The sequence below is a fragment of the Rissa tridactyla genome, chromosome 9 (assembly GCF_028500815.1).
Source record: "Rissa tridactyla isolate bRisTri1 chromosome 9, bRisTri1.patW.cur.20221130, whole genome shotgun sequence".
Classification (NCBI taxonomy): Eukaryota; Metazoa; Chordata; class Aves; order Charadriiformes; family Laridae; genus Rissa; species Rissa tridactyla.
The window spans coordinates 48,229,088-48,253,775 of record NC_071474.1 but is presented as its reverse complement, the minus strand read 5'-3'; the positions used below and the strand labels follow the sequence as shown (position 1 = coordinate 48,253,775).

At 48.3% G+C, this 24,688-nt stretch overlaps 1 protein-coding gene across 15 annotated transcripts in view; it reads right to left on the bottom strand.

The window, feature by feature from the left end:
• ZNF185 (zinc finger protein 185 with LIM domain) overlaps positions 1–24,688 on the bottom strand; it is a 49,511-nt gene that overhangs the window by 8,538 nt on the left and 16,285 nt on the right. For 6 of the 15 annotated variants that reach the window (XM_054215512.1, XM_054215513.1, XM_054215516.1 and 3 more), the window contains 25 exons: positions 23,817–23,955; positions 23,176–23,235; positions 21,300–21,338; positions 20,589–20,663; positions 19,720–19,794; positions 18,974–19,054; positions 17,869–17,952; positions 16,661–16,699; positions 15,949–16,032; positions 14,248–14,322; positions 13,500–13,580; positions 12,981–13,049; positions 11,661–11,744; positions 10,312–10,356; positions 9,831–9,935; positions 8,917–9,000; positions 8,306–8,404; positions 6,335–6,433; positions 5,548–5,661; positions 4,781–4,876; positions 3,104–3,184; positions 2,795–2,896; positions 2,183–2,341; positions 757–870; positions 407–502 (listed from right to left, as the gene is read on the bottom strand). In XM_054215512.1, the coding sequence (XP_054071487.1) occupies positions 407–502; positions 757–870; positions 2,183–2,341; positions 2,795–2,896; positions 3,104–3,184; positions 4,781–4,876; positions 5,548–5,661; positions 6,335–6,433; positions 8,306–8,404; positions 8,917–9,000; positions 9,831–9,935; positions 10,312–10,356; positions 11,661–11,744; positions 12,981–13,049; positions 13,500–13,580; positions 14,248–14,322; positions 15,949–16,032; positions 16,661–16,699; positions 17,869–17,952; positions 18,974–19,054; positions 19,720–19,794; positions 20,589–20,663; positions 21,300–21,338; positions 23,176–23,235; positions 23,817–23,955 (2,179 nt within the window). Of the gene's footprint in view, positions 1–406; positions 503–756; positions 871–2,182; positions 2,342–2,794; positions 2,897–3,103; positions 3,185–4,780; positions 4,877–5,547; positions 5,662–6,334; positions 6,434–8,305; positions 8,405–8,916; positions 9,001–9,830; positions 9,936–10,311; positions 10,357–11,660; positions 11,745–12,980; positions 13,050–13,499; positions 13,581–14,247; positions 14,323–15,948; positions 16,033–16,660; positions 16,700–17,868; positions 17,953–18,973; positions 19,055–19,719; positions 19,795–20,588; positions 20,664–21,299; positions 21,339–23,175; positions 23,236–23,816; positions 23,956–24,286; positions 24,554–24,688 lie in introns of those variants that run through there. The other 9 variants (XM_054215524.1, XM_054215526.1, XM_054215517.1 and 6 more) reach the window with 8 other exon arrangements.

The window sequence follows — 24,688 nt, the reverse complement described above, 5'->3', positions numbered from 1 at the left end:
TTCTGGGACCACTTCAGTCATTTGATCATTGACGTTCTGGAGATAGCGATCCTCTCTCTTGACATCTCTCTTTGCTTTTAAATCTCTTTCCTTCTGTAGCCTCTGCAAAGGCCGATTTCTGGTCAAGGGAGGGTAGCCAGGAACCAGCCCTTCATTCTCCTGTCACTCTGTTCTGGCACCCCACATGATGAAAAATCCCCAGAGCCCAGAGATGGATGTATCACAGACCCTATGCTGGGTAGCTTTTGCTAGGAATGGTTTAAGTGTAGTTCTGTGCCTCTAGATCACACATCCATGCCCTGGAAACCATTCGTCTCTCTTTTAGCTCTTGGCTTTGCTTCCTAGCTTTTCTTCCACGGCAGTTTTGTGGAGGCTTCCCTCACAACCGTCAAGACTACCCATTTACCTGGTGCTGTTATAGTTTAAGCTGTCCATGTAGAACGGCACCCTGTGGCTTCTCTGGGAAATGGACATGGTGGTATCTCTGGGAAGGGAGCCGTGGCTACGAAAGGAAGTGATACAATCTCAAGCACTGAACTTGAGCACGTGAGGGATTCTCACAAGCGGTGAGGCTCTTGGCTAAATGTTTCCCTGCTTAGCATCAAAATCACCCACACACCACAGCCATCCACGCAAACAGCACCTCACTGCACAGGGAATTAGTAAGAAGTGGTTCAGGACACTCCAGATACTGAATAAATGTAGCTGTGGGGTGTTCTTTGGGTTAACAAGTCTGGATTCCTTTTGACTTCTTACCGTCCGGCTGTGGGGTTGAATTCATAGTGCCCCCTGGCACTAGTGCTGTCGTATCCGCTGTTCCTAGGGCTGCTTCTCCCATCATAAACTGTCCCTTCGTAATCCGAGGTATGTCTGGCAAGGAAGCACAAAGCCCTGATTACATTGGACCAGGAGTCCCCACATTGGCTAACTAATATTTCTTCTCAGCAGTCACTATCATGATGCATTCTCCCTTTTCACCCATTTCACCCGTGCTGGTGCTGCAGCGTGCATACAAAGCACTGAGGCCAGGAAAGCAGACTCAAAATGCAACACTTGAGAGTAAAGCCGAAGCAGTTCATAAATCGATATATCTTCAATATTGTTTCCCTTCCCAACGCTCACCAAAACCAGCTCTGCACCATCTGCACGTGTGAACTGCTGACTAGCTGGCCCATCCGGGCGTCAGACCCACACATTTTCACTTTTCCAAGACAGAACTCATTATTGGAATGGCTTTAACCTGTGGGCAGAGCTCAGGCTCTTTCGACAGAGAAAATGAGCTTATAGCTTATGGTCATTCTTTTCTTGCAAGTGCCCCAGGGCGCAGATTATGTTTATATTGTATATCAGTGCTTTGATCCTGATTAAAGCTTCAGGCAACTGTATAACTTAATGTTAAACAATGCTGAAAAACACTGCAAATCAATGCTGCATTAAAGAGAGAAAGAGGGACAGGCTAAGCTCATCCTAAGATGAGAAAACCCCTGCTCTGGGCAAGATGTGCATTTGGTCTATGGTATAAACCCAAGGCCAGGAACGAAGCGCGAGTTTCTTGCACTGCAGAGACACGTCCGCATCACCCAGTGCCGGGGGGTGATAACAGGCTGTGAAGTACAATAAAGGTCTGTCCCATTTTTTCTGGTCCTAGTCTGCAAATGCCTCCAAAAGCCAAGGAGAGCTTTGTGACACCAACTTTCTGAAAAATGCCAAAAGAGGTGAAGGCTACATTCAGATCACGTGAATGTCTATATATATACACACACATAGTAGTTGTAAGTGTATGACTTGTCTCTTATGTCATTGAGAATCATGAGAAATAAAAAAACAGACTGGTCCTGAATCATCATTTCTGCAGTTACAGAGGAGAAGCACAGAAGCTCTACGCATCTGTCAGGTTTCCAGGCACCGTGTAGGTGGTCTGAACACAACCTGCCCAGAACTCTCCAGCGTTACTGAGCAATTATCAGCTGAGGTCTCCCGAATCCCTTCTTCAGCCCTTCAGGTCCAAAAATGATCTTGTTACGTGTGTTGTGAGACCTGGCAATGTTGTTGCTCCGTCTGGGAAAAAAATCCTGTTCTCAGTTCTTGACACAGTGATCATACAACCTGGACCAGAATTTCTGTCAAATATTTCCGTGCCAGCAGCTTCCCCCATCTCTGCATCCCATCCCCAAACCATTACCTTCTGGTGCTGAATACTTGGCTGTCTACGTAGGACGGTATCCTGTGACTGGGTGCTGACACGCTGGTGTTGAAAGGCTGGCGGTCTGTGTACAGTGGCATGGGATGCTGGGTCTCATACGCACTGAGAGCGCTCTCTTTTGAGCTGAAGTTAGACCTGCTAAAGAAAGCCAATAAAGCCAATGACTGCATTTGCTATGACCAGCTCACACAAGCGTTCAGAATTTGCCGAGGCTGGATCACACCTCTTTCTACTGACAATAAGGAAAGCCTGGGACAGCGTGCTGGCAATAGGTTCCTGAGGTCAGGGGGAATGGCAGAGGTCGGTACTACCTCCCTTCACCTACGTGCACCAAATGTCCAGCACACTGAAATGCTGCAAGATTCAGCCGTTGTCCAAGTTAATTGGATAAGTGAAATGAAATACGAACAGCCATTTGTGGGTGGAATCCTAAACCTAATATTCCTTTCATCGGTATCGTTTGATTAGCCTACACTGGGCAAACTTACATAGGTCCAGGACTTCAGCCAGTTTGTGTCAAGAAGCAGGAATGGCAAAGGCTGAGGATTTGAGAGCCATCAATGGGGGATACAAAGGGATGTCCCACTGTACCTGGCTGCCACTGGGTTAGGATCATTGTGTCTCCAGTCTCCTGGGCTCTCCCGGTGACCATCTGTGGTGGGCTGGGTTTGTTCTTCATAAGCTGCAGTGATCCTGGTCAGGGAGGAAAAAGCCTGTTAGCAGCTTTAGCACTTGGGCCTAAACCTGCCCACTGCAGCGAGTAAATGCAGTAGTATCATGATTACGTTGGTTTCTGAATTCAGTAGCCAAGAAATGAGCATTGCCCTTTGAACAGGGCAGCGGCAGAACACAAGACGTGCGAGACAGCAGTAAGGACATGCCTGTCCTCTGGCTCCATACCTTTCCCGGCACGGGTCAGCTTCATGTGCACGTTGGGTCTCTGGAGCAGTGATGCTGCTTCCTCTGGGTAGAGAGCTGGACCTACCAAGACAGAAGACTATTATAGTCTGAAGAAGTGCCACTGCGCATAGAGTGACTGCAGGATGTAGATGCAACACCTGGTGAATCTCCTGCCTCAAGAAAAGTACAATATCCCTGCATGGGAATACGCCAGATAATCCACAGCAATGTGAAAAAGACCCAGAGGAAACACACAGACCTCTTCAAAAATAATGCTGAAAGAAAGCTCCTGGTGAGCATTGGTTACATGTTTACTGTTTCCAAACTTGACATTTTAACTCTGGTCATTTAGTTATGAGCATTATGAGTTATCCAGTACCTCTGTGTTACGTTTCAGAGAGCTAAGGGCATGAGTTGGCCTCATTTGGGGACCATCTCAGGAGTGTATCCACTAGATAAACCCACTGCAGAGCCACCCGGGATTTACACCTGCCTACGATAACCTAGGGAAAAGTTTGTTCGCTTTTTCTATCTGGTCTTGTGTGTTTGTGCACACCAAACCCTCTGGGAATGCTGATACCCTGTAGAAAATCTGAAACTGTCCTGGATTGCTGCATCCAAACTGCATTTAATTAGACCCTAAGAAATTCATTCTCAAAATGCTTTCAAAGATCCTACCCTGAAACATTAAGATCGATGAAAGAGGAGGCAGCCCTTACACTTTACTTGCTACTGGTTGAGGGCTTCCCTTTGCCAGCATTAATTCGATCCCTGCAAGTTCAGCGAGGGGGCAAGCCAGAAAACGATTGGTACAGTCACCCGAGCGAAAGCAAGATCAATTTATTTTGATTCCTTTTCAATTCCTTAGATACCTTAAACTCTTACTTCTGGCAAAACACTTATGGTCACTGAGGTATAGATTCCTACTCAGGGTGGGATGTTGTAAGTGCCTAAAGAAGACATGTTTGTCCAGGAGCTCAGAATCACAATCAATTTACTGAAAAGTGCAGGAGGTAACTCCCAAGTCCTTCAGTGGAGCGATGCTGCAGAAGGACTCGTGACTGCTCCCTCGGTAAGCCTGAGCCAAAGTCACTGCACCTGGAAGCACCAAAACTCTCGGATCAGGACTCTGCATTTCTCTCGGTAACTCGGTAAGTTTGAGGGCTTAGCCAAAGGAAGTCTGTGGACTGGGGGAGGCATGGAGTGGGCAACAGATGGAGTTTTATCCATCTTGGTCACTTTGCTGGGGACCGGAGAGAAAGGGGAAGTTTTGTTCTCTCTGTAACTTTTTCCTTCAGCAGTCTAAGTTCCACTCACGCCCCTGCGGACTGGGAACAGCTCTTTCTGCCTCCCTGCGCGATAAAGAACTACAATTTGGAGTATTTGTGGTACATCCAGGATGGATCCATTCCTCAGAAGGACAGGACACTGACACCATTACTCTCTCCCTGCTGCTCTTCCCAGCGCCGCTTCCTGAGCTCCCTCCTCCACGGTCCTCACTGACCACACACCCGGCGGCCCCACCACTCGCTATGTATCTCCATGCACTCATGAAGAAAGCCCAGCTTGGCGACTCCTAACCCCAAACACAGCGTCCTCAGTCCCTTCTCCAGAACCACCTGCAGTAAATTCCTTGTGTTCTCTCAGCAGAAAAAGCAAACCCGTTATTTCTCTTGCCTTCTTGAGATAACTTCTTCACTCTGCACACAGGGTGACAGCCCCTTGTTAATGTCCATGTTCCCACTACTGCTGTCCTTGGAGCGTGGTGTGGACCTGGAGGAGAAGAGCAGTCTGGTTTACAAGTTGATCTGAAGATTCATTCCTCACTGAAACACATGCGTGAAGAAGCCCAATTTGACCAAGAGCCTCAACCCTTCAAATTCAGGGGGAAAATACAGACAAAAGCAAAGAAATCGGTCCACAAAGTCCTTCCATTTGGACACTTAGCCCGGCACTGTTTTGCACGAGGCAGGCTGAAGTCACCAAGCCAGCCACCCCAAACCCAGTGGAGCCACAGGTCAATGGGAAGGAAAACGCTCCTGTGCCAGGGTGGCCAGAGTCCAGCCTGAGACCTGACGCTGGCTGGGTAAGTTCAGAAATGAGACCCAGCGTTGCCACGGAGGTGTTACCCCACGCCAGATTAGGTTACTTATTCGCACGTGTCTCTAGAGGCAGTCTCTGCTTCCAAATTTAAGGTTCAGGCAGCAACTCATCAGTCCAGCTGGACAGTGTTTGATGCCTCCAGCTAATGAGAATGTTTATGTTTTCTCCCAGGCTTTCATATAAAACCACGGTAAAAGGTTCACCCAGTAGAAGCAGCACTAGAATCAGGCACAGAAAGGGAGCCTGGGAGAAGATTTTATCAGCATATGTATGTGGGGGAAGACACACAAGGAATTAGCTCTCATCCAACAGGAAAAGGCAGGGTGGGTAATGATCCTTACCTAGTCATGCTGGGCTCATGTTCCGTATGCTCCTTCGGCCTGGGGGGCTCTGGGTGGACATCATGGTCAGGGGGTTCTTGTCCCTTCTCAGTATGGTTGGTTAAGTCCGAAAACCTAAAATAAAGATCTGTGCTTAAGGCACTGGACAAAAAAACATGCTGGGACAGGCAGACATCCATTCCCTGGACAGGAACCATCAGGCAGGGAGCAGGAGATGTTGTTTGGCCAGAGCTATTCCAAACTGCCCTGGTACCAGATCTGGTGGGAATCATGTGTACAAATCCCATTCTAGCTTACAGGATCCCAGCTAAAGGCCTTTCACCCGGGACTGTCACAGAAGGAAAACATTAGGGACAGGAGAAAGCACTCCTGTCAAAATTCCTTGGACTGACAGATGCTTTTAACACCTCAGGACACACTCACACATGATTTTGCAGCATTCAGAAATGCTTGGAAAGTACTTGCTGAGACCTCTGGGCGGCAGAAGGTATGGCCTGCCACTGTAGTACCAAGGGAACCATGCTGATGCCAAAGGACTTATGTCACATGCTGTCAGTGCAGAAACTGCCTCTTGGACTTCACACACTGGGGGAGTAAATCTCATCCAACTGGCTTTTCCCATCAGTACGGGGGAAACTGCCTGCTGTAACGTGCCATAATAAAGTCCCCTCTCCTGGCTGCAAAGCAGAGGAGCTGTTCTGTGGTCTCAGTCACGCTGGGAACAGAGTAAGACATGAAGAATTCTGAAGTGAATAGATACTGTGGGTGAGTCCTACCGACCACTTACCCTTCTTGGATCAGCTCTGGTTTATAGTCATCCAAGGCCCGTGTGCTCTCGTGACCCTTTTCTCTAGGGGTGTTCCCCTCTTTGAAATCTTGGGAAGACCTGGCAAAGGAAAAGAAACCCCACTCGTGGCTGCCGGACACAAACACCTGAAAGCTCGGTTCAACGCACACTGAGAATAAAGAAAGTCAAAGGCTTTGGTGGAGGCTATTCCGAGGGCGACGCTGTCACCAGCACAATGAAGCACTGACTTCAGCACGGCACAGAGCACCGCTTCGCTGCTTGGAATTCGATGGATGGGTCAAGCAGCAACATTTTCACACGCTGATATTCGTGCTTCAAAAAAACAGTCCAAACTATGTTTTCTCTAGACAAACATGTTTCTTTCCAGCATGAAAGTAGACCTGCAGGGTACTGGATTATTTATTGTGGCTGTATCGCACATCCAGATGTGTATGCCAGGACAGTCATCACACCTGATACACTGGCTGATAATACCTGAAGCTGAATTTGAAATGTTCCTCCCTGTCCAATATTCTGAAGGTTTTTTTGTAGCCAGACTCACTCATTTACTGAATCCAACGATACCGCTCACCACAGCTTCATCGCCCCTTGCCTTTATCTCAAACTCCCATTTCTCAGGACACACGTTGACTTTGCGCTGGACCTTTGGAGTAATGACGCTGCTGCTCTCAGAGAAGAGTTGGACCTACTGGAGAAGGAGCCATTCCAGCATGCTAAGTATGGAGATGGACTCTGAGGGAATCGCTTGGAAAATGGCTGTGTTGGAACTGTGCTTTATGAGACTCGACACCCAACAGCTCCGTTCAGCTCTGCCTTTTCCCCTGGAGCAGGAAGGGCCATCGGGAACTTTCTGCCTGACAATACTGTTCCAGACAAGGAGTATTAGCCAAGGAAACCTGACCTCAGTCATGCCAGCAAGGAAGGACGGTAAAGACATGGATGTCCAAGGAATGTTGGACTGGGGAGAAACGTGGCCTATTCCTAGTCCTGCTGCTAATTCAGGATGCAGTTCAGCCATCCAGTACAGCTGGCATCTGACGCAGGCACTCACAGGAGGTGTCTAAAAGCGGGGAGGGATAAAGTATTCAGCATTTCCAGAAGGATCTTTTTTTCTGTCACCTGTGGCAATAGAGGGAGTCTGAACGACTACTGCAGAGCAAAACCTTTCCTCAGCAGACTCCTGGTGGGGGAGTCAAGTGACTCCTCCCTCACTGCCAGTCCTTTGGCAAAACACTTTTTAGCTCATTGGGTTTCTGTTTGCTGGTCTAGTGGGACAGGAACCCCTCCAGGGCAGCACCGTGACTGCCTCCGCTAAGGATTTAGGGCATACGGTGCTGTAAAAGTGATGATGATGATGATGATGATGATAGTTTGGCTGATTTTCCTGTGAGTTTTGAGAGACCTCTGCCATCCCGGCACTAGGGTGCCAAATCCAAAGTACTCAAAAGCTGCACCAGTCCATGCAGAGGGACACCAGGAGTGCGCCCCAATTGCTCTGCAGCCCCAGCTCACATCTGGCTCCGTGCCTTGGGCTTCTCCCTGCAGAAGGCCAGGGAGAAGAAGGGGGTGATGCGTGCTCATATCCCACCCCAGGACCGGTACAGGACACGGCAGACATCTCTGTCCAGGCTCATAAGAACAGGCCAGGTGGAGCCGAAGGGAGGTCAGAGCTGAACTGTGCCACATGCAGCAAGGTGAGGGGCTGCTGGGAAGAAATTGAGAAACGTTAAACGCATTTGCTGTGTGGTTAGTCTTCAGTGAACACGGTAGGAAATTTGCTACTTCAGTGGATGCTGGAGAGAGGAGCAGTTTAGAGCTGCTTGGACAAATGGCCCTTATTATGCTGCTGTTCTTGTGCTCGATATTTCCTGAGCAATCAGTATTTCCAAGGCTTTCAACAATGAGTAAGAACATATTAGCAAACATGGGGTTAGCACCCCAGGTCCTTACGTCGTGTCATTCCAGTAAGGCTTGCTGTATGCTGGGACCTCAGCACTCGTGTGTCTGCCCTCTTGGGTGCTGCTTCTCTCCTCGTAGCCCAGAACAGATCTGATAATCAAAGAAAGGCCCATTACATCTTTAACAACTGGCACGTGAATCCTTGCACTAGTGAACACTATCTCCTCCTCAGGCGAGGCTTGTGTCAATCTGTACCGTTCACTGGCCTGCACCAGGATTTTTCTCGAGGGACCATATTTAGCCTACAGTTGCATTTCAGTGTATTTCAGCTGCCTTTCAGCTCCCTTGCTGCCTCTCCAGCATCACTGTAGCATTTCACTGATTATCAGCAAGTGACAGGTAGTGACTGAAATCCACCAAGCACACAAGCACCAAGGGCAGAAGAACAGCTGGGGTGCTTGGCTCATATCAAAGAAGATGGAGAAGGGATACTACGTAAGCCTTGTGGTTTATTTTGTAAGCTGTGCTTTAAACCTCGGCACGGTTGCCTTCATCCTTGTGACAAAAGCTGTGAAAAGAAGCCTCTTTCTATGCCTGTCCATTCAGATTTCCCCTAATCCTCAGTATTATTCATACACCCACTAAATTTACCCCACTCTTACTTTTTAAAGGAACATTCTGTGTCCTCTAGGTGCGCAGGGGCTCTCTCAGCAGGAGGAAAAGGGGCATCAGACTGCACAACAGACCTGTCAAAAAAGGAAGGAATCTACAGCTTGATAGCTTGCCAAAGGCTTCAAGGGGGACTTGTATGAAATAACAACACTGCACTTTATATGAGACCAGAAAGCAGAAAGTAATTTTCTCAGAGAACTGATTTTCCTTCAGAAAAATAAAACATTTTCAGTATCTCTAATCAAGAAGAACAGAGGCTGTTAGTGGAACTAATGCAGTTACTTGGCCTTAGTTCACACGCGACTTGGCTGGATACAAGACTTTCCTGACCTGTCACGGGATCACGCACTTGGGACAAAGTACAATATGAATAATTTTGGGGAAGACATTCCTACATTACCAGCAGCAGCTCCAGGTCTTGGGATTTATACCATCCTACTGGGAACCCTGTGATCCTCCTCACCTCAGTTAGGAGGTCTGAAGACATCATTTGCTCACCTCAAGCCCTTTGGTAAGCCAACACATGGAGTCAAGTCCCAAAATAATGGACTAAAGTAAGTGGAGAAAGCAGCTTCATGAAGATTAGTGTGTTTGCTGTCAGCAGAAGCAATTCTTTCCTGACTCTGCGCCTCTGACACTGTCAAGGGAACAAGCACGCTCTAAAAAGCACGTGGAATGGAGACGCTTTTGAGATCAATGTTAAAAGCAATGATAAAGCTGCTGTATCTGCTCCCAGGCTGCTTCTGTAGAAAGAAGTTGATGTGTAACAGTGAACAGAAAGAAAGCTGTGCCCACTGTTTAGACTGGGATTTTCTGGCTGCCCTTCCTTTGTTGCCCAATTTGCATTCTGCTTCCAACTCTACTCTGCACGAGTTACTTATTCGTCCCCCACATCTGCCCTGACCTTGCAGGTTCCGACTTGGCATCATCCAGGGAGTGCGAGGTCTCGTACTGACGGTGCAGCTCGACCGTAGCATCCGCAGGTCTGTCCCTGTTCCCAGAGTCGGACCTGGTAAGAGAGGGAGATTCGTGGGTCAGAAGGAAGCTTCGCAAGTTGGAGAACAGAGCAAGAAGCTAAAATATCAAACATGAAATGTTCCTGTCTAAAATAGAACATCTTTTCCTCTTTCCTGCTTAGCTCCGAAAATTTCCTGCAACAGCCCTGAAAGGGCAGAGACATAAATCCAACCAACTCCCGCTAGTGCAAGGAAAGAAGCTGAAAGATCTCAGTCCATTCTGAGATGGTGGATCAGGTCCACGCCCCTTTGCAAGTGCTGCTCCCAGAACACATTCGTTAGCGCAGACCTAGGTCAGGAAAAGACCCCTCTCACTCTAAAATAAAGAAGAAAAAGTGAGTTTTACACTGTTAATAGGTTTACACTTACTTTGGTGAGTAAAATCCATTGTTGGTTTCTGTGTGTTCAGGATAACTGAAAAGGAGAGAAGCCAACTTTAGAAAGCATCTTTGGTTTGGATAATGTTCTACAGTTTTTTTCTTACGCCTTTAATAAAAGAAAGAGGAGGAAACTTCCCAGAGATGTTCCTCGATATATCTCTACAGGTAAAATGGCAAGAAACTTTGGGGAAACTCAGTGCATATGAAGTACAAAAGAGCGTTTAGTAACTCTGAACCTCGTCAACACATGACAGATGTCAGTGGTATGGAGTCATCTGGAAACTGAAGCCAGGACTCTTCCAAAACCAGTGGGACACCTACAGCCCCAGCTGCACCACAGGCACCTCCATCTGCACGCACAGAAGGGAAGGAACGTCCCTGACATCCTCTGGCTTGTCTCAGGGGAGCTGACAAAATGGGGAACTTCAGGTGTCTGATCCAAAACTGTACGTTTATTTTCTTGTTCGCGGGCTGTGGGCAGTGAACAGCACACGGGTGAGCAGCTCTCACTGAACTTCTCCTCTTGCATCCCACACGGGCAAAGCCTTTCCTCCCTCACTTCCACTTTCTCGGGCAGGACAGATGCACAGCCGCTGCTCTTCACAGTCTGCAACCTTTCTTGGCATATGAATCTCTAATTTTTTTCCAGTGCGGGCGCAAACTGCCTGGGCGATGCTCATACACACAGAGGACAAGGAGAGTGGTGATGGGGGATTTCACTTGGGCATCTGGAGACAACAGCCAGCTCAGCTACACTGTACTGCCTGCGATTATGGGATCTTTAACTACTTTCCACAATCCTTAGAGTCAGGACACAACTTTTCCTCCTCACCGAACCTTTTGGTTTGCCAGACAGTTTACAGGATGTGCAATTTCCTTTTGTGTTTGAGGTTTGGTTTGGATTTTGGGTTTTATTTAGGGGGTCTCTTGTTGCAAAAGTAAATAGATAGGGGGAGGCCTAGAGATACATTGAGTGTGAACCTCTCTATACTGTAAAAAAAAAAATAAAATTACGTTCCAGAATTGGTTTACATTTGGGAATAAATCCAGAAAATGTGGAAGTGACCCACAAAAGTGATTATTTTTTTGTATCAGATAAACTAAAGAAAAAAAACTGGAATAAGATATCAAACAATTTTATTGAAGAGGGCAGCATTTTCTTTTTTCCCCCCTTCTTAAATAAAGTTTTAGAGAAACTGCTGCAGTTCTGCAAAGCACAGATTGAACTGTGTTCTTCCACCAGTAAATATCCATTCAGAGTTTCCAGACAGCTCAAGAGCAGCAGTTTATGATTCGCACAATGCTCCAGTCAATAAAGGGATTTCACACTAACTCTACCTTCCGTTCGTGGAAACTGCGGTTGCACTGGAGGCCCGTTCATCCCATGGGAATGGCTTAGACTTTTCCTTAAGAGGTTTGTCACTAGAAAAAGGAAAATGCCAGTGAGATATGACCTGAGAGCACTTATATTGTATCATCCCACAAGAGTCTGCTGACATCTAGTTGGGAGGAGCACAAAACGGGGCTAACTCAATAGGTCGGGATAGGAAGGGCCAACCTTCTGAGTGCAGTTTGGGGGTGACTTGGAGAGATGTGCTGCTCCCTGCAGCGAGGTGCTGCTGACCCCTTTGCTCGGGTGAGCGTACGGACCGTACAACAGTTGTTCACTCTCTGCTCACGGGCCAGAAAGGTCTTCCTACAGGTCCACCAGCTGGACCCTACACCCGTCTTCCACCCTCTCAGACCTGTCAAGCTGCGCGTCTGTCTCCTTCCTTCGCTGCCAATTACTCTCTCTCCATTTTTAGGGGGCTTAAGTAATGAGGCAGCCTCTAATTTCTCTGGGAGACTGGCTCACAATTAAGAGCAGCTACGTGACCCAGCTGACCCCCAGCACAATGAGTGTGTTGTAATCAGGCTGGCCCTGCGATGGCATACAAGGATTTATTTCTGGGCCTCAGTTGAATGACCATGACAACAGCCCAGCCTCCACCTTTTCTCAAGCACTCTAGCCTTTGCTTCAGCCTGAGAGATCAGTTGGGAACATTTCTAGCTTTATCTTCACTGACAGAGGTGTGTTGCAATTAACTGTGTATTCTACAGAAACTCATTTGGTGAGTCCAAGCCTTTTACAGCTGCTTAAGCACCACAAAGCGAAAGGCACAGCACCTGTACCCATGCCTTTAGGTTCCCAATCAGTTCGTTTTTCCTTAGGTTTTCCTCCATACAACAGAGCTTTTTACACCTTCCCGTTGTTCAGCCACCCCTTCAGACTTTCTACAGGGTGCAGAGGACCAGAACCAATGTTAGCAGGAGCCACCAGCAACTGAGGTTAAACACATCCCTTGTAGGTGGAAGAAGCTCCCCAGGGAACGGCAGTAAGAGGGCAACTGGAGCAGTAAAAAGAAAATAAAAATGCATGAAGTAGGCTCTAGGGATTGAGCCAAAGAGGAGAATCCTTGAGGGAGGAGAAGGAAGAGTAGAGAAAACTGAGGAGTTGCAGCCAGGCCAGCAGCTGATGCTCTTGGAGAGCAGCCCAGGACCATGACTGGAGAGATCCCATCTGTCTGAGACCACGAGCAGGTAGACGCTATTTCTGAGCGCCAAGCAGGGTTACGCCTTATGTTCAGCAGCACAGATCAGTCTTTCTCAACTTCTTACCTGTACCCATGCTGTGACACAGTTTCAGATGAGGATTTCCCATTAGGGGCCTGTCTGTTTTCACCATTTCTGCAAGCAAAACAGCAAGAACGATCAGGCAGGGAGATGAGGGAACACAATGGGAGGCATAGGAAGGGGACAGCAAGGTGCTTGCTGGAAGCGTGCTACGTACAGTGCAGGGATTGCTTCAAAATGACAGTCTGATCAGTTGAAGAGATAGAAAGGTCTGCAGTTTTTGGGCTCATATTCTCCTCAGAAAGAACTGAGTAATGTTTAAGCTGTGGGAGGCCCACAGCTTCCATCTGGGTATATTTCCTCCCAGATTGCTAATGCTTTTGTAAAGTGCTGCTTTCTTAGATTCCCTGTGCTACAGTATTTATTGTTCCATGACTGCACTGTGCCCAGAACAATCCTGTGTACCTGGGAAAAGACCACCAAGCAGAGCCAAACTCTGCGGTGCAGCACGACCCTTGCTATCCTTAGTGGAGCTTCAGGATGACGCAGGGCCAACAGATGTACCTGGTTTCAGCAGAAGCGGAGAATCTCTCTGAAGTTTCACTCAAGGATGCAGTTGTTTGGCTCTTAGTGCCTATTTCAGGGCTGCAAGAGAAGGCAAAGAAAAAAGCTGTCATTCCTGAACAAACCAGCCCCCCACTGCAGCTGGCCAGAATTTTCCTGCATTGAAATGTTCCTTTCCGTGAATAAATAAAATGGAAAACAAACATCACCGTTTTCAATATATTAACTTACAAAGTCATCTTATCGGAAGCAATTTTTAAATTAAAAACACTGATACTGCCAGGAATATCTACCTCTGCCAATGATACACAAAGAATAAAAATAACAGAACAAGGTCAGTAACCAAAGTGCTGTTTGCAGTGCTGCAGAAAACCATTTCAGCATTTTTTTATACTATAGTCATGAATTCGATCAGACAGCCAAAGTTGAAAGCAACTGGAAATTATTCGCCTACACGTATTTGGTGAGAAAGAGTTCAGCACGCTTGGGTTTTTCCCTTTCAGGTTTTGAGCGCTTCTGCCAGGATGTTGCCAGATCTTTGCAGGACATGACACGGATTTCAGACATAAAACCTTTTTTAAAACAGCTGCCTACATCTAAGAAAAGTCTCCCATGGACAGGGCTGACAAATTTGCTTCATTTCACCTCCCAGAGGGGACCCCACAGAAATCTCTGACCTACAGCTCCATGCGGGCTGATACAGCCGCAAAAGATGCCCAAGACATCCCGGCTATGCCGTAACACGTACCTGGAGGGAGACACTGCTGTTGTCTTTGGCTCAGTCCAGGAAGACCCAGCGGTGGTTTTTCTTAGCCCATTGGTACTGACAAAAAATAACCAAGTAATGAAGAATTAAAGACAAATTTTTAGGTGCCTTCTCCTGTGGGAGGACACATCCCACTTGCTGCCCACAGCTCTCGTCTCTGCTTTCCGGGCAGTGAGGCCAAACCCTGCCGTGCAGGGACGCACACACGCAGTTGTCCCTACGCACCGCTGCACCGATGTGACTCCTGTCTGCCTTTCTGCTGAATACTCAGTCTTTAGAAACTGGCTTTTGCTATTTAGCACAGCTAGAGCTGTTTCTATCCCTAATGTCTGAGTTTGCACTAAAAATCAGCTTCTCCAAATGTAGAGATTAGAGCTCAGTGCATTCACAAATTGATTTCACTACATGCACTTGTGCAATACGTGAGGAAAGGAGGGTGACTGCTTCCCAGCCCTGCCTCAAACCTGCACCACAATGGTACAAAATTGCTACCAAAATTCATGAGGCAGCTCCTTCATCCTGAAAATAAAGCATTTCGGGCTGAAAGGCCTCATCTATTGGACTCCCTGCTGGGCTCAGTAAGGACCAGAGTGGCAGAGAAGCTAATAACACTGCTGCCTGGCATCCAGCCATCCCTCAGAGCAAGAAGAGAGAGTTGGATCCCAAATTAAATGAATCTGCTTGAAAACAGAGAAGGATTCTCCCTCCTAGGGCAAAGACCTCCATTTGAGCCAAACATTTCCGTGTACTGGTCTCACTCAGCCCCACACCACATGTGCAGAGTAGGGGAGGGTGTCACCGCTGCCCCTTTACACCAGAGACAGCCTGTCCCCCGGTGTCACAGATCACAGCAGGAACGCTCCAGCCTGTCCACCACGGCTCTGCCTATACTTGGGCTTCGCAGCAGCCCGTGAAGGGGGCTGGGGGCTTGCCACAAGGCTAACATTTCCTCCCATCAAAGCAAAGATCAATTTAAAGATAATGAACCTCTCAAACCTCCCCGGTCACACCTATCTGTTGCTATCACGGTAGAATAATTAAACCTAAAGCCTAACAAAAGCAGAGAGCTGGCTCAGGGGACTGGAAATAATGAGATATTGAGTATTTCATGTCTAGGTGATGGGGTCGGTTCAGGCGGCCAAGTTCGCTAGTAAAAGAAGATCATTACTATCTGATGGCTGCTTGATGGGTAGGTGAGCTCACCTCTACCTGCTCCAGCTCCTCCTGTGAGCTGGCTTTCCAGAAGTGCCGCCAGGCCCATTCCTGTGGCAAACGAGCACCGTGTGAAGACAGGACTGACTGGGCTGCGGACCGTGATCAGGAGCGGGGCTCAGCAGCAGGTTTACACTGCACATCTCACATGAGAGGTGGCCTGTAGTTAAACGCAGTTTGTCGCCCTCCAGGGCTGTCAGTTGAGTACACGATGACACTCTGACCCTGTCCCCATCCCTGCCCATTTGCTTCGCCCAGTTAGCTGACCTCACTTTTCATTTTGGATCTTTCCCTTTTTGCATGAAAGGGGCAATCAGGATTTTCTGAGAAGTCTCTTTTGAAAAACCTTCCTCTCTAGTGTTCAGATAGCTGCTACCTTGCAGATAAATGCAGTTGTCTGCAAAGACAGCAAATCAGTGTGCCCTAAAAATCAGAGACCATCAACACACTACTCCAGGAGGAGGTAAATACCTTTTGTCATCCGGTGTAAACCTGCATGAACCAGACACAGTTGCACTCCTCCTCTGCTGTCCTTCCTCCTCTTCTATCTCAATTCTTTCAAAAGGCAAAAAGAGAGACAAGTATCACTGTTTCCCATTCCCCACTGCTAGCTAATCCAGGCAGTTTATTCTGGTTTTCCCTTAAGCCATGTTTTCCCTGTTTCCCCTAGAGACAGATTTTTCCTGCTCCTCCTGCTCCCTGTGCTCTGCTACTGGCGAGAATCTCAACTGGCTGAATGAAGTGAGATCTTGAGCCAAAATCAGTGGCATTTCGCTGTCACAATTGCTTTACAAATACCATCAGCTGAATGTTTACATTCCAGAGAGTGCCCTAGGCATCATTTCCCTATCATATCGACTGCTTTCGAAGTTAAATGCCTAAAGCGTATTCACCCTGCTGGTTGGAATCAGCCTTCCCTGGAAGAAGAAAGGCAGTGAACAAGTCTCTCCTTGTTTCGGGTTGCCCATAACCCAAAGCAGCATCAGTACTGTATTCTCGGTGTTTACAACCCTGTGGGCTCTCAAAAGCCAGCGTGGTTCAACCCAGAGCATCCCTTTAAGGGCAGTGTCCCTCCTCTGCTTTGAACCACCCGGGGATCTGTTGTCCCAGCATTTAACGGCAGCCCTGGTGCAGTAGACACACGCACAACCCCAGCAGTACTTCCCAAGGGCCAGTGACCTACCTCTTGGCAAACAAGGGTGGAAATTCTTGTGTTGGGCTGCTGTAAAGGAAGCATAAAGGCAACAGTTAGAAGGTCGGAGGTAAAGACACACCTTGGGCAGGGGCAGCTCCCTGACCCGTAATTGACCCCTATGGTGCAAGGCATTAAGGGGTCACGTAACACCATTTGGGCAGAGCTGGCAGTGACCGGGTGTGTTAAACCTGTGCAAATTACAGAGCAGAGGAAATATAAATAGGGAGAGCAGCTAGTTAGAACACGTGAAATAAAGAAGCTTCCCCAAAGGGCCTTTTGAATTTTATACCTTCCTGATGGCTGTTTTTCTTCCTGCATGCAAACCCGCCTCCCTCCGCACCACACGACACTCAGGGCACCAGAGGAACCAGCAGCCACTGCAAACACCCCGAACATCCTTACAAATCCTGCCCAAGCATTTCTCTCACTCCGGGCACAGCTGAGTGCTGCTGGCGCATCCCCTCCCTGCTTCCTCCCACACCAGCAACCTCCTGGTGCCTCATGTGTCACCCTGAGTTATGTCAAAAGGAAAAAGATTTCTAGTGAAAGTGAGCTGCAAAAAAGTCACTACCATGGCTCCTGGGAGATCAGAGACCTTGGAAATCTGCTTTTTTTTCCCCTCCCAGGAAAGAAATGGACAATAGAGCCTTGAACACCAGTAGCTCCCACACATCCTTCACATTCCTGTTACATATCCATACATTACTGGTTAGGTTCCTTTTCCCCACAGAACTAATTTGAAGCTGCAACTAAGATCAGGATTTTGTAAATCTAGCTATTGTTCGAACACTCTGTCACAAAAAGCTGATCCATATTGGATGCAGTTTATAGTTGTTCTGATTTTCCCCTTACGTGCAACAAAACTGGAGAGAGCGGTATTAACAACTGAGTCTGAAAGCTGAAGTCTTGATTGTGGGCCCCACGGAATTAGGGATTATCATGGTTTTTCTCTTCCTCAAATTTCATCCCTCTCCATAAGGAAGACTTCCCAACACTCCTGGAGGATTTCTCCAATTCCGCAGAAACCTGCGGATATCCTTGTCACTTCTAGAGAGACTGCAGCTAAGTCTTCTCCACTCACTGGAAAGGTACCCATCGCCTCCAGAGCATCTTGGGTCAGGCCACCATCCCTGTGAGACCACCTTCCACAGCCTCTTCCCCGTCTCCTGCCCCACGCTTGCACACTGAAGACTCACCCGTTGCTTTTCTTGGCCGCTGAGAGGACATAGGCACGTTCCCTGCTGGCAGTGCGTCTCAGGACGCTGTTGGCCGCCTCTGTCCTGGAAGGGAGGGAAGGGGTCACATTCTGCTCACGCTGTTAGTGGCTGCTGGGTGTAGCCTCAAAGAGGCAATAGGTGAGCCACCCAGTGGAGGCTAGTGCTAGCCCTGACAGAGCTGCCATGCTCTGCAGAGCAGAAATCCAGCCAGAGCTAAGAGGACTAATGACATCTTTTTCTTTAGTGTCATTCATGCTGGGCCACAGCGCTTTCACATGGATGTAAAGCATCAGGCGAAAAAGAAAATACTTCCTCTTCCAGGAGGGCAGAGGGAGTTTCCCTTTTCGAGGCCTGGACTGTTGCAATATTGCATACCGTGGGACAAAGAAACGGGACACAGGCTTTGTGGCTGACTTGCTACATGGACTGCTCGTGTCTGTACAGACATCAGTACCGCCAGAGGTACCAAGGGATGAGCACAGATCTCTGAGAGGGCTTTTATCAGTTTGTCCCCAGTGGGCAAATTACCAGGTTTTCATTTGTAAAAGTCTTGTATCTGAGGAAAAGTATCCTCAGAAACTCGACTGAAAGCAACAAGGACGCTGGCTGCACCAGAGGCAGATCTACCACATTCTACTCCTGGTATGAGAATGACGGGCCCGTCTGCATCTGGACCTAGATGCAAGTCCCCAAGTGGTCCAGACGCAAAGACGCACACGTAGGCTGTGGGAGGTGGGCTCCTCCCTCTACTGCCAGGCTATTTGTACGTCTCTATCTTTTCACATAGACACTACGCGGCTGATGGATTCCACAACCCATTTCCAGCTGCCAAATTAATTGGGGTATGCTGTCAGGTTGAATCACGTCAGGCTTTTAATTATACTTTGTTGGGAGCGCACTCGCCTGTGGGTATAGACACGCTCTGTGTAGAAATATCTGCTTATTATTACTTTGTTTCAGTCAGGCCTAATGGCTCAGCTGTAATCATCATCGAACTGACCCTCCCAGTAATGAACAGTTAAACTGAAGTCAGTCCACTTGTCACTGCCCCTGCAAGGAAAAGGTGGTTACCTGGAGGGCATACCTCTTTTTATGTTCATCTGGAGTAAAAGGCACGTCCTCCTCATCCAAGTCCACTGATTTCTGCTTGACGTTATACGGAGCTCTGAAATAGAAAGGGAAGAGGAGAGCCAGCGTGAGGGAACGGCCTCCGTAGACTGTTGCAGAGGCAGCACAAGCAAAGTCCAAGGTAAATCCAAGGGCAGGGTGTGTGGAAACAGGTTCGGACCCTAGAAGTGGTGCACACAAGTGTGGAAGACGCTTGTATTTTTCATGTGCATTGGGATATACGTGTCCCCATGGGATTTTGTTTTCTTAGTATAGGGATTAAGCCTAGAGGCTGGTTCATGATAAATGCTCGGCTGCATTTCAGATTAAAGCCACAGCCTTTGACACGAAAAGCTGCGTAGGAAATGTCAGCGGTGCTGTTCTGCCACAAGGTCCCTCCTTTCTCCTGGTTTGAGAAAGGCCAGCAATGCTGTAAACCAAGTCCCCAGGCTGCATCCTCCAGTTTCTGCCTTAATTACTACGAAGTGATAAAATTCACTCCATACGAAGGCCATTACCAGTTCAATGAACACCTTATGGCCCCCACAGGCCTGGAGGTAGCACCGGGAACTGCTTCAGTTTCCAGTGAAAGCTCTGCAGCGCTGAGCTGATGAAGCCATGCCTGGCCAGGCACCTGTGTGCAGGTGGCTTCATCACTGAGGCTCAAGGTGCTGCTGCGCCCATGCACAGACAGGAAGCGCTGCTGCCCTTTGCAGCACTCACAGTTTCTTGTAATCCTCAGTGGTCATCCTGTAGCCAGAGGAAGAACGGCACGGGCTGTGTCCCTTTGGGGCAGTGCTGCAGATGACACAAATCACAGCTGTTAACACGACCCTCCCAAGCCCTCACCCTTCACCACCTACTTCCCAAGGAGATGGGGGAAAATAGGGAATGCTATTTAATCAAAACACAGCATTTGCTGCCTTTTCACAGCCTTGGACTGGGATTCGAGGTCTGCTTTGCTTCCCCAGTGCTTTGCCACTGTGAGATGTCAGAGCCGGTATGGGCACAGCCCTCTGTGGGACGGTGCTACTCCGTCCCAGGATCAGCCAGCAAGAAGGAAGAAGACACGTTGTGGCATCATCCATCTCCCCAGATAAATCAAAACAGGGGGGGAAATGGGATTTCAAAAAGTTTCACTTGAGGTGCAATAAAGCATCTGCTTAGATCAGAGACATGCTTAGATCTTTTTTAATAGAATTAAGCGCCTCTCACAAGACAGGTTCCAAAAAATCCCACCAAACCCCACATTAAAACCACCAAAGTGAGGTGTTACAGCTTTGCAAGGATTCCCTATGATTTGTCCCCCACTCAAAACTATTTGCCAAATTAAAGCCAAATCCATGAGTACTTTCACAGACAGCTGCCATCACGTGCTCTGGTGAGGAAAACATGGAGTTTGATGCCTTGTCTTTTCCCCATGTCTGCTGAGCAGAGCTGTTAAACGAACAGCCACAGCTTCCAGCATTACATAGGGATTTAGCGGAGCTCAGTGGAAGCCCGCAAGCACTGGCCAAAATAAAAGAATGACTAGAAATATATACAATATTTAAAAGCTCATTTTCATGAAGAAGAGGAAGACACACACAGACCTTTTTTGTGCTTCTTTAGAAGATGAAGAATCTGGTGTGGAAGAAGTCTTATCGATGGTTTTCGTGAACACCCCTCTGAGGAGAAGAGAGACATGTTAAATTTTTTGCAGGACAGATTTTGGAACTAAAATTAAGAGACTTGCAGCCACCCTTTGGGTACACAGTGTTTGTGTGTCCTGTCGGAAGGAAGGTGCTGGCTCAAGACACCGAGAATTAGCAGGTGCTTCCTGGAAAGAGTCACCCCGAGAAAAATCCCGTTTTCCTACTCCCTGGCCTTAGACAACACGGTAAAATCAGCTCGCACAGAGGCATGGGTACGGTATCACAGGGCTTGCCAACCTGCTTAGGATTACGGCGGCATCAGAGTCCCCGTGGGCAACATCCCACGTGTCAGAGGGAGCTGAAGCACACAAGCCCCACCACTGGTGCTGTGCTGATCACAGGGATGGTGGAACGTTTTCATAGCACGACAACCCTTCCATGTGTGATCACTGTATCGTATAGAGGAGACCTGAATTTTTGTTAACATCACTCTCAAACTACCTGTTAAACGAAATACTCAGGACTATCTCTTCACCAAGGTACTCCCTGAGCATTGTAATGTTCCTAACTAATAAGAGAACCCAAGAGATAGTAATATCTTTCATGCTTGTTGCTCCTGACCTAGTTCTCCTTCCCCTACAGCCCAAATATACACCACTCCATACCAACCTGATGAGGTAACCGGATGGAGGCTTGGAGGGAGAAGACCTGTGCAAAGAACAGACATTAGTGAATTAAGAAACATGGGGAAAAACAACAGCAGCAGCAGCATTAAAGGGAAACGTCTACGTGGCTGTCAAGCCAAAAATCTGGCTAAATGGGCCTGGAGTGAAACCTCAGCTGCTGCACCAAAATTAACGTTGGAGGGATTCTTTAAAAATGAATAATCAGCAGAACAAGCTCTATAAAAGATTTTAGAAGAGTGAATTTTAGAGTTAGCCAATTAAAATTAGCTGTGCTTTCTGGCTCAAAATTAAGCGCACAGATTGATAGCACAGAGGGGGGAGATTAGATATGGTAGAGATCCTGGTTGTTTTATCACAGGAAAACATTATCTTCACTCTAACTCCTCCGAGCGCCCATTCCGAGGAAGGGAGTGTGGCATGGCTCCCCTGGAGGGAAAGGAAAAGGATACCATCAGGTGGGGATCTGACCCCTTGCCCCAGGGCAGGAGGAAGTGTCCCTGGAACCTGATTCAAGCTGTCTCAGAGACATCTTCTTCCTGAGAGCAAGGTCGGGACCAGGATGGGCCTCAAGGACCTGGTTCCCACCAGATGAGCTCAGAGAGGCTCCCTTCACCCCTGCCCCTTCCTGTCTGTCCAAGTGCCCTTAGGATCACAAGATGATTCAGTGAGAAAGCTCAGCAGGTCTCAGGTCTAACCTCCTGCTCCAAGCAGGATCAGCCATGGGATCAGAGCTTCGCAGGAAGGCAGGTTCACGCTGCCCATCACTATGTGCTTGAGGCAGCTGCCAAGCTCAAATTTATCCAGTTGCCTTCACAGGCACAGAAACGCAAACTCACAGCAGGCTTAGCCTAGCGCTGGAGATCTTTGGATGGGATGAGCTGGAAGACAATGAGTGCTGAGCACAGCCTCAGGCTCTTGCTTCCGCAGTGTCCTCAGAGCGGGCACCAGCAGGGTGTAGCTCATCCCAGCCCCATTGCCGAGCTGTTCCTTGAGCACTCAGCTTTGAAAGCGAGCTACAGGGAAGCTGAGAAGTTGTCCAGCTTAGCGTATGAATGCCTGTCCTCACTTTGAAGTATAAAGAGATCCTGAGTATCCTGGATTCCCTGTCACTCACCTTCTGTCAGCTTTAGGCTCTTGCACATTTGTGCAAAGATGCCCCTTCAGATGCCACATTTCCAATGTCACAAATGTCCCTGGTTTTATTTATCCTGTGCCTGATAAAGCATTATGCTGCAGAGGGTGGCAGAAAGAGGTAGGGCACGGCAGGGAAGCCATCCTGTCTAATTGCAACAAGAAATGACAAGAGCTGGCACAGAAAAAGGGAGAGGACAATGCTCTCCCAGCAATGGCACTGCAGCTAGCAAAGAGCTCTCTCATATGTCTAAGCCCTTTCCAACAGTTTTATATTTTAGGACACTCCCGGGTTCCTGAAGAGCCCTCGTGCTCTTGCCCTGAAGCAAATTCAGCTCCTACACAGGGCTTCGCTTGCTCTGAGAAGCCCCCAGGCTTAGAGCATACAGTTGTTGCAGCAGCACAGGAGCTGATGTGCACCAGTAATCTTGTGGGATCGTGGGCTTCAAGGCATCCATTCATCTGCATTAAAGACATCAATCCATCCATTCATCCACCTGGACTTTGCAGGAGATAAGCCCCGCTCTCTACGAGGTGACAATTTGTAAGACATTACACCGAACAATGCAGGCTCTCCTCAAGGATGGCATTTTTCAACACCATCGAAGCAGTGAGTGGGTTCGAGGAGGTGAAGAAAGAGCAGACCATTGTGAAAAACCAGTGAAAGCACGAACCAAACCCATGAGATAACACAGAAGGGAAGCAACAGGATGTGCCCCCAAAATTACCTGTCGCTCTGGGGAGCAGTAGGTGTTGAGGCTGGGGATCCTCCACCGGCCCGTCCAGACCTGCATAAAGAGAAAACACAATGACATCATTAACTGCTGCTCTTGCCGAGCTGCCTTGCTGAACATAGCAGTGATGTTTTCAGAGGGAGTTGCTAAGAGAAGACCAATTTAGGCTTGGTTTTGTTTCTAATTAACGAGAAGCTGGTGCAGATTGTGGTGCTCCCTGGTACAGGGGTGGCTGTGCGACACAGCCCCGCGAGCTGCAGGGGGAGATGCAGACCTGGCTGGTTTATCCCTTAAGTTCCCTCCCATCGATGTCTGTCCCTTTGTTTGTCACTCCAGAGACGGCAAAACGCAGTCTGCCTTCAAAAGACTTTGGAGTTCTCCTGAGACTTCAAATCTGCCTGTGCAGCTGGACTCCCAGCTCCCAGGAAAGGCCATTTCTCAGACCTTCTCCCCAGCCTGCATTTATCAAAATTAAGCAGGAGCCCCACTTCCCCTTGGTGGTGTCACTGCGTGGCATCATGGAGACCCCAAAACACGCTAACACCACGTGTGCTTCCTCTGCAAGAGAGTACTCCTGGGGGCTGAGGAGGGAAAGGGGAGGGAGAAGAGGAGCGTTCCTTGGTGGTCACACTTACAGCGGGCTGCTCTTCTTCTCATCCTCAGAGTCTGAGTTATGGTGGTGGATCCAGCTCTTATCTCCCTTCAGGGTGGTGCGAACCTTCATCTGCTTAATGATTCTCCTGCGGTCTTCATCCGTGGGTGGAATGACACGTCCTAGGAGAGGCAGAGGGAAGGGGAGAGCAGGGTGGCTGAGAACGGGCAAGAATTCAGAGTGTCAGCAGGTGAGCTGGGGTTAATCTCAGAGCAGGGAGCACAGGTCTCTTCAGTCAGAGATTCAAACACTGAATGAGTCTTTTGACACTTCTGATGAAAGAGGGAAAGCAGCTGTCATCCAAACTTCAGGATCAATTTACCCCGAAGCATCACCTCCTCTACAGGGATTCATACGGCTTTTACTCTCCTTTCAGAGGACTCCAACGTTAATGAGTCATTTTCTCTCAGGAAGACCAACGACATTCAGTGTGTGGTCTAATCACTTACTTACAAAGCAGTGAGTTTCCTCTGGCATTTCCCATCCCATCAGCTCCAGCATAAGGCTTTTTTCGTTTGTGGGAGAGGATGATACGTCTGGAGTATGAAGCTGAGCCAAGAGTCGGGGGTTAGAGGTAAGCCATCAAATGCAAACACCCAGCTGTAAGCTTTCTCTGGTGGCCTGTCAGACTTGAAGGAGACGCGTCCTTTGGTTCCTCATTTCCACATTTTCATTACAAAGTTCAGCCTCAAAAAACACATTCTCAAACCACGTCTCCCTAACAGTGTGGTTCTGGCCCAGATCTGGAAGTGTCCTACGCTGTACGCTCTCTCCTTTGCTGTCCAACAGCAACTCTGCCACCGTCCTCATTCTGCCCCTTGTCTCTGTTTGGGCAATGAACCACAACCACATTCC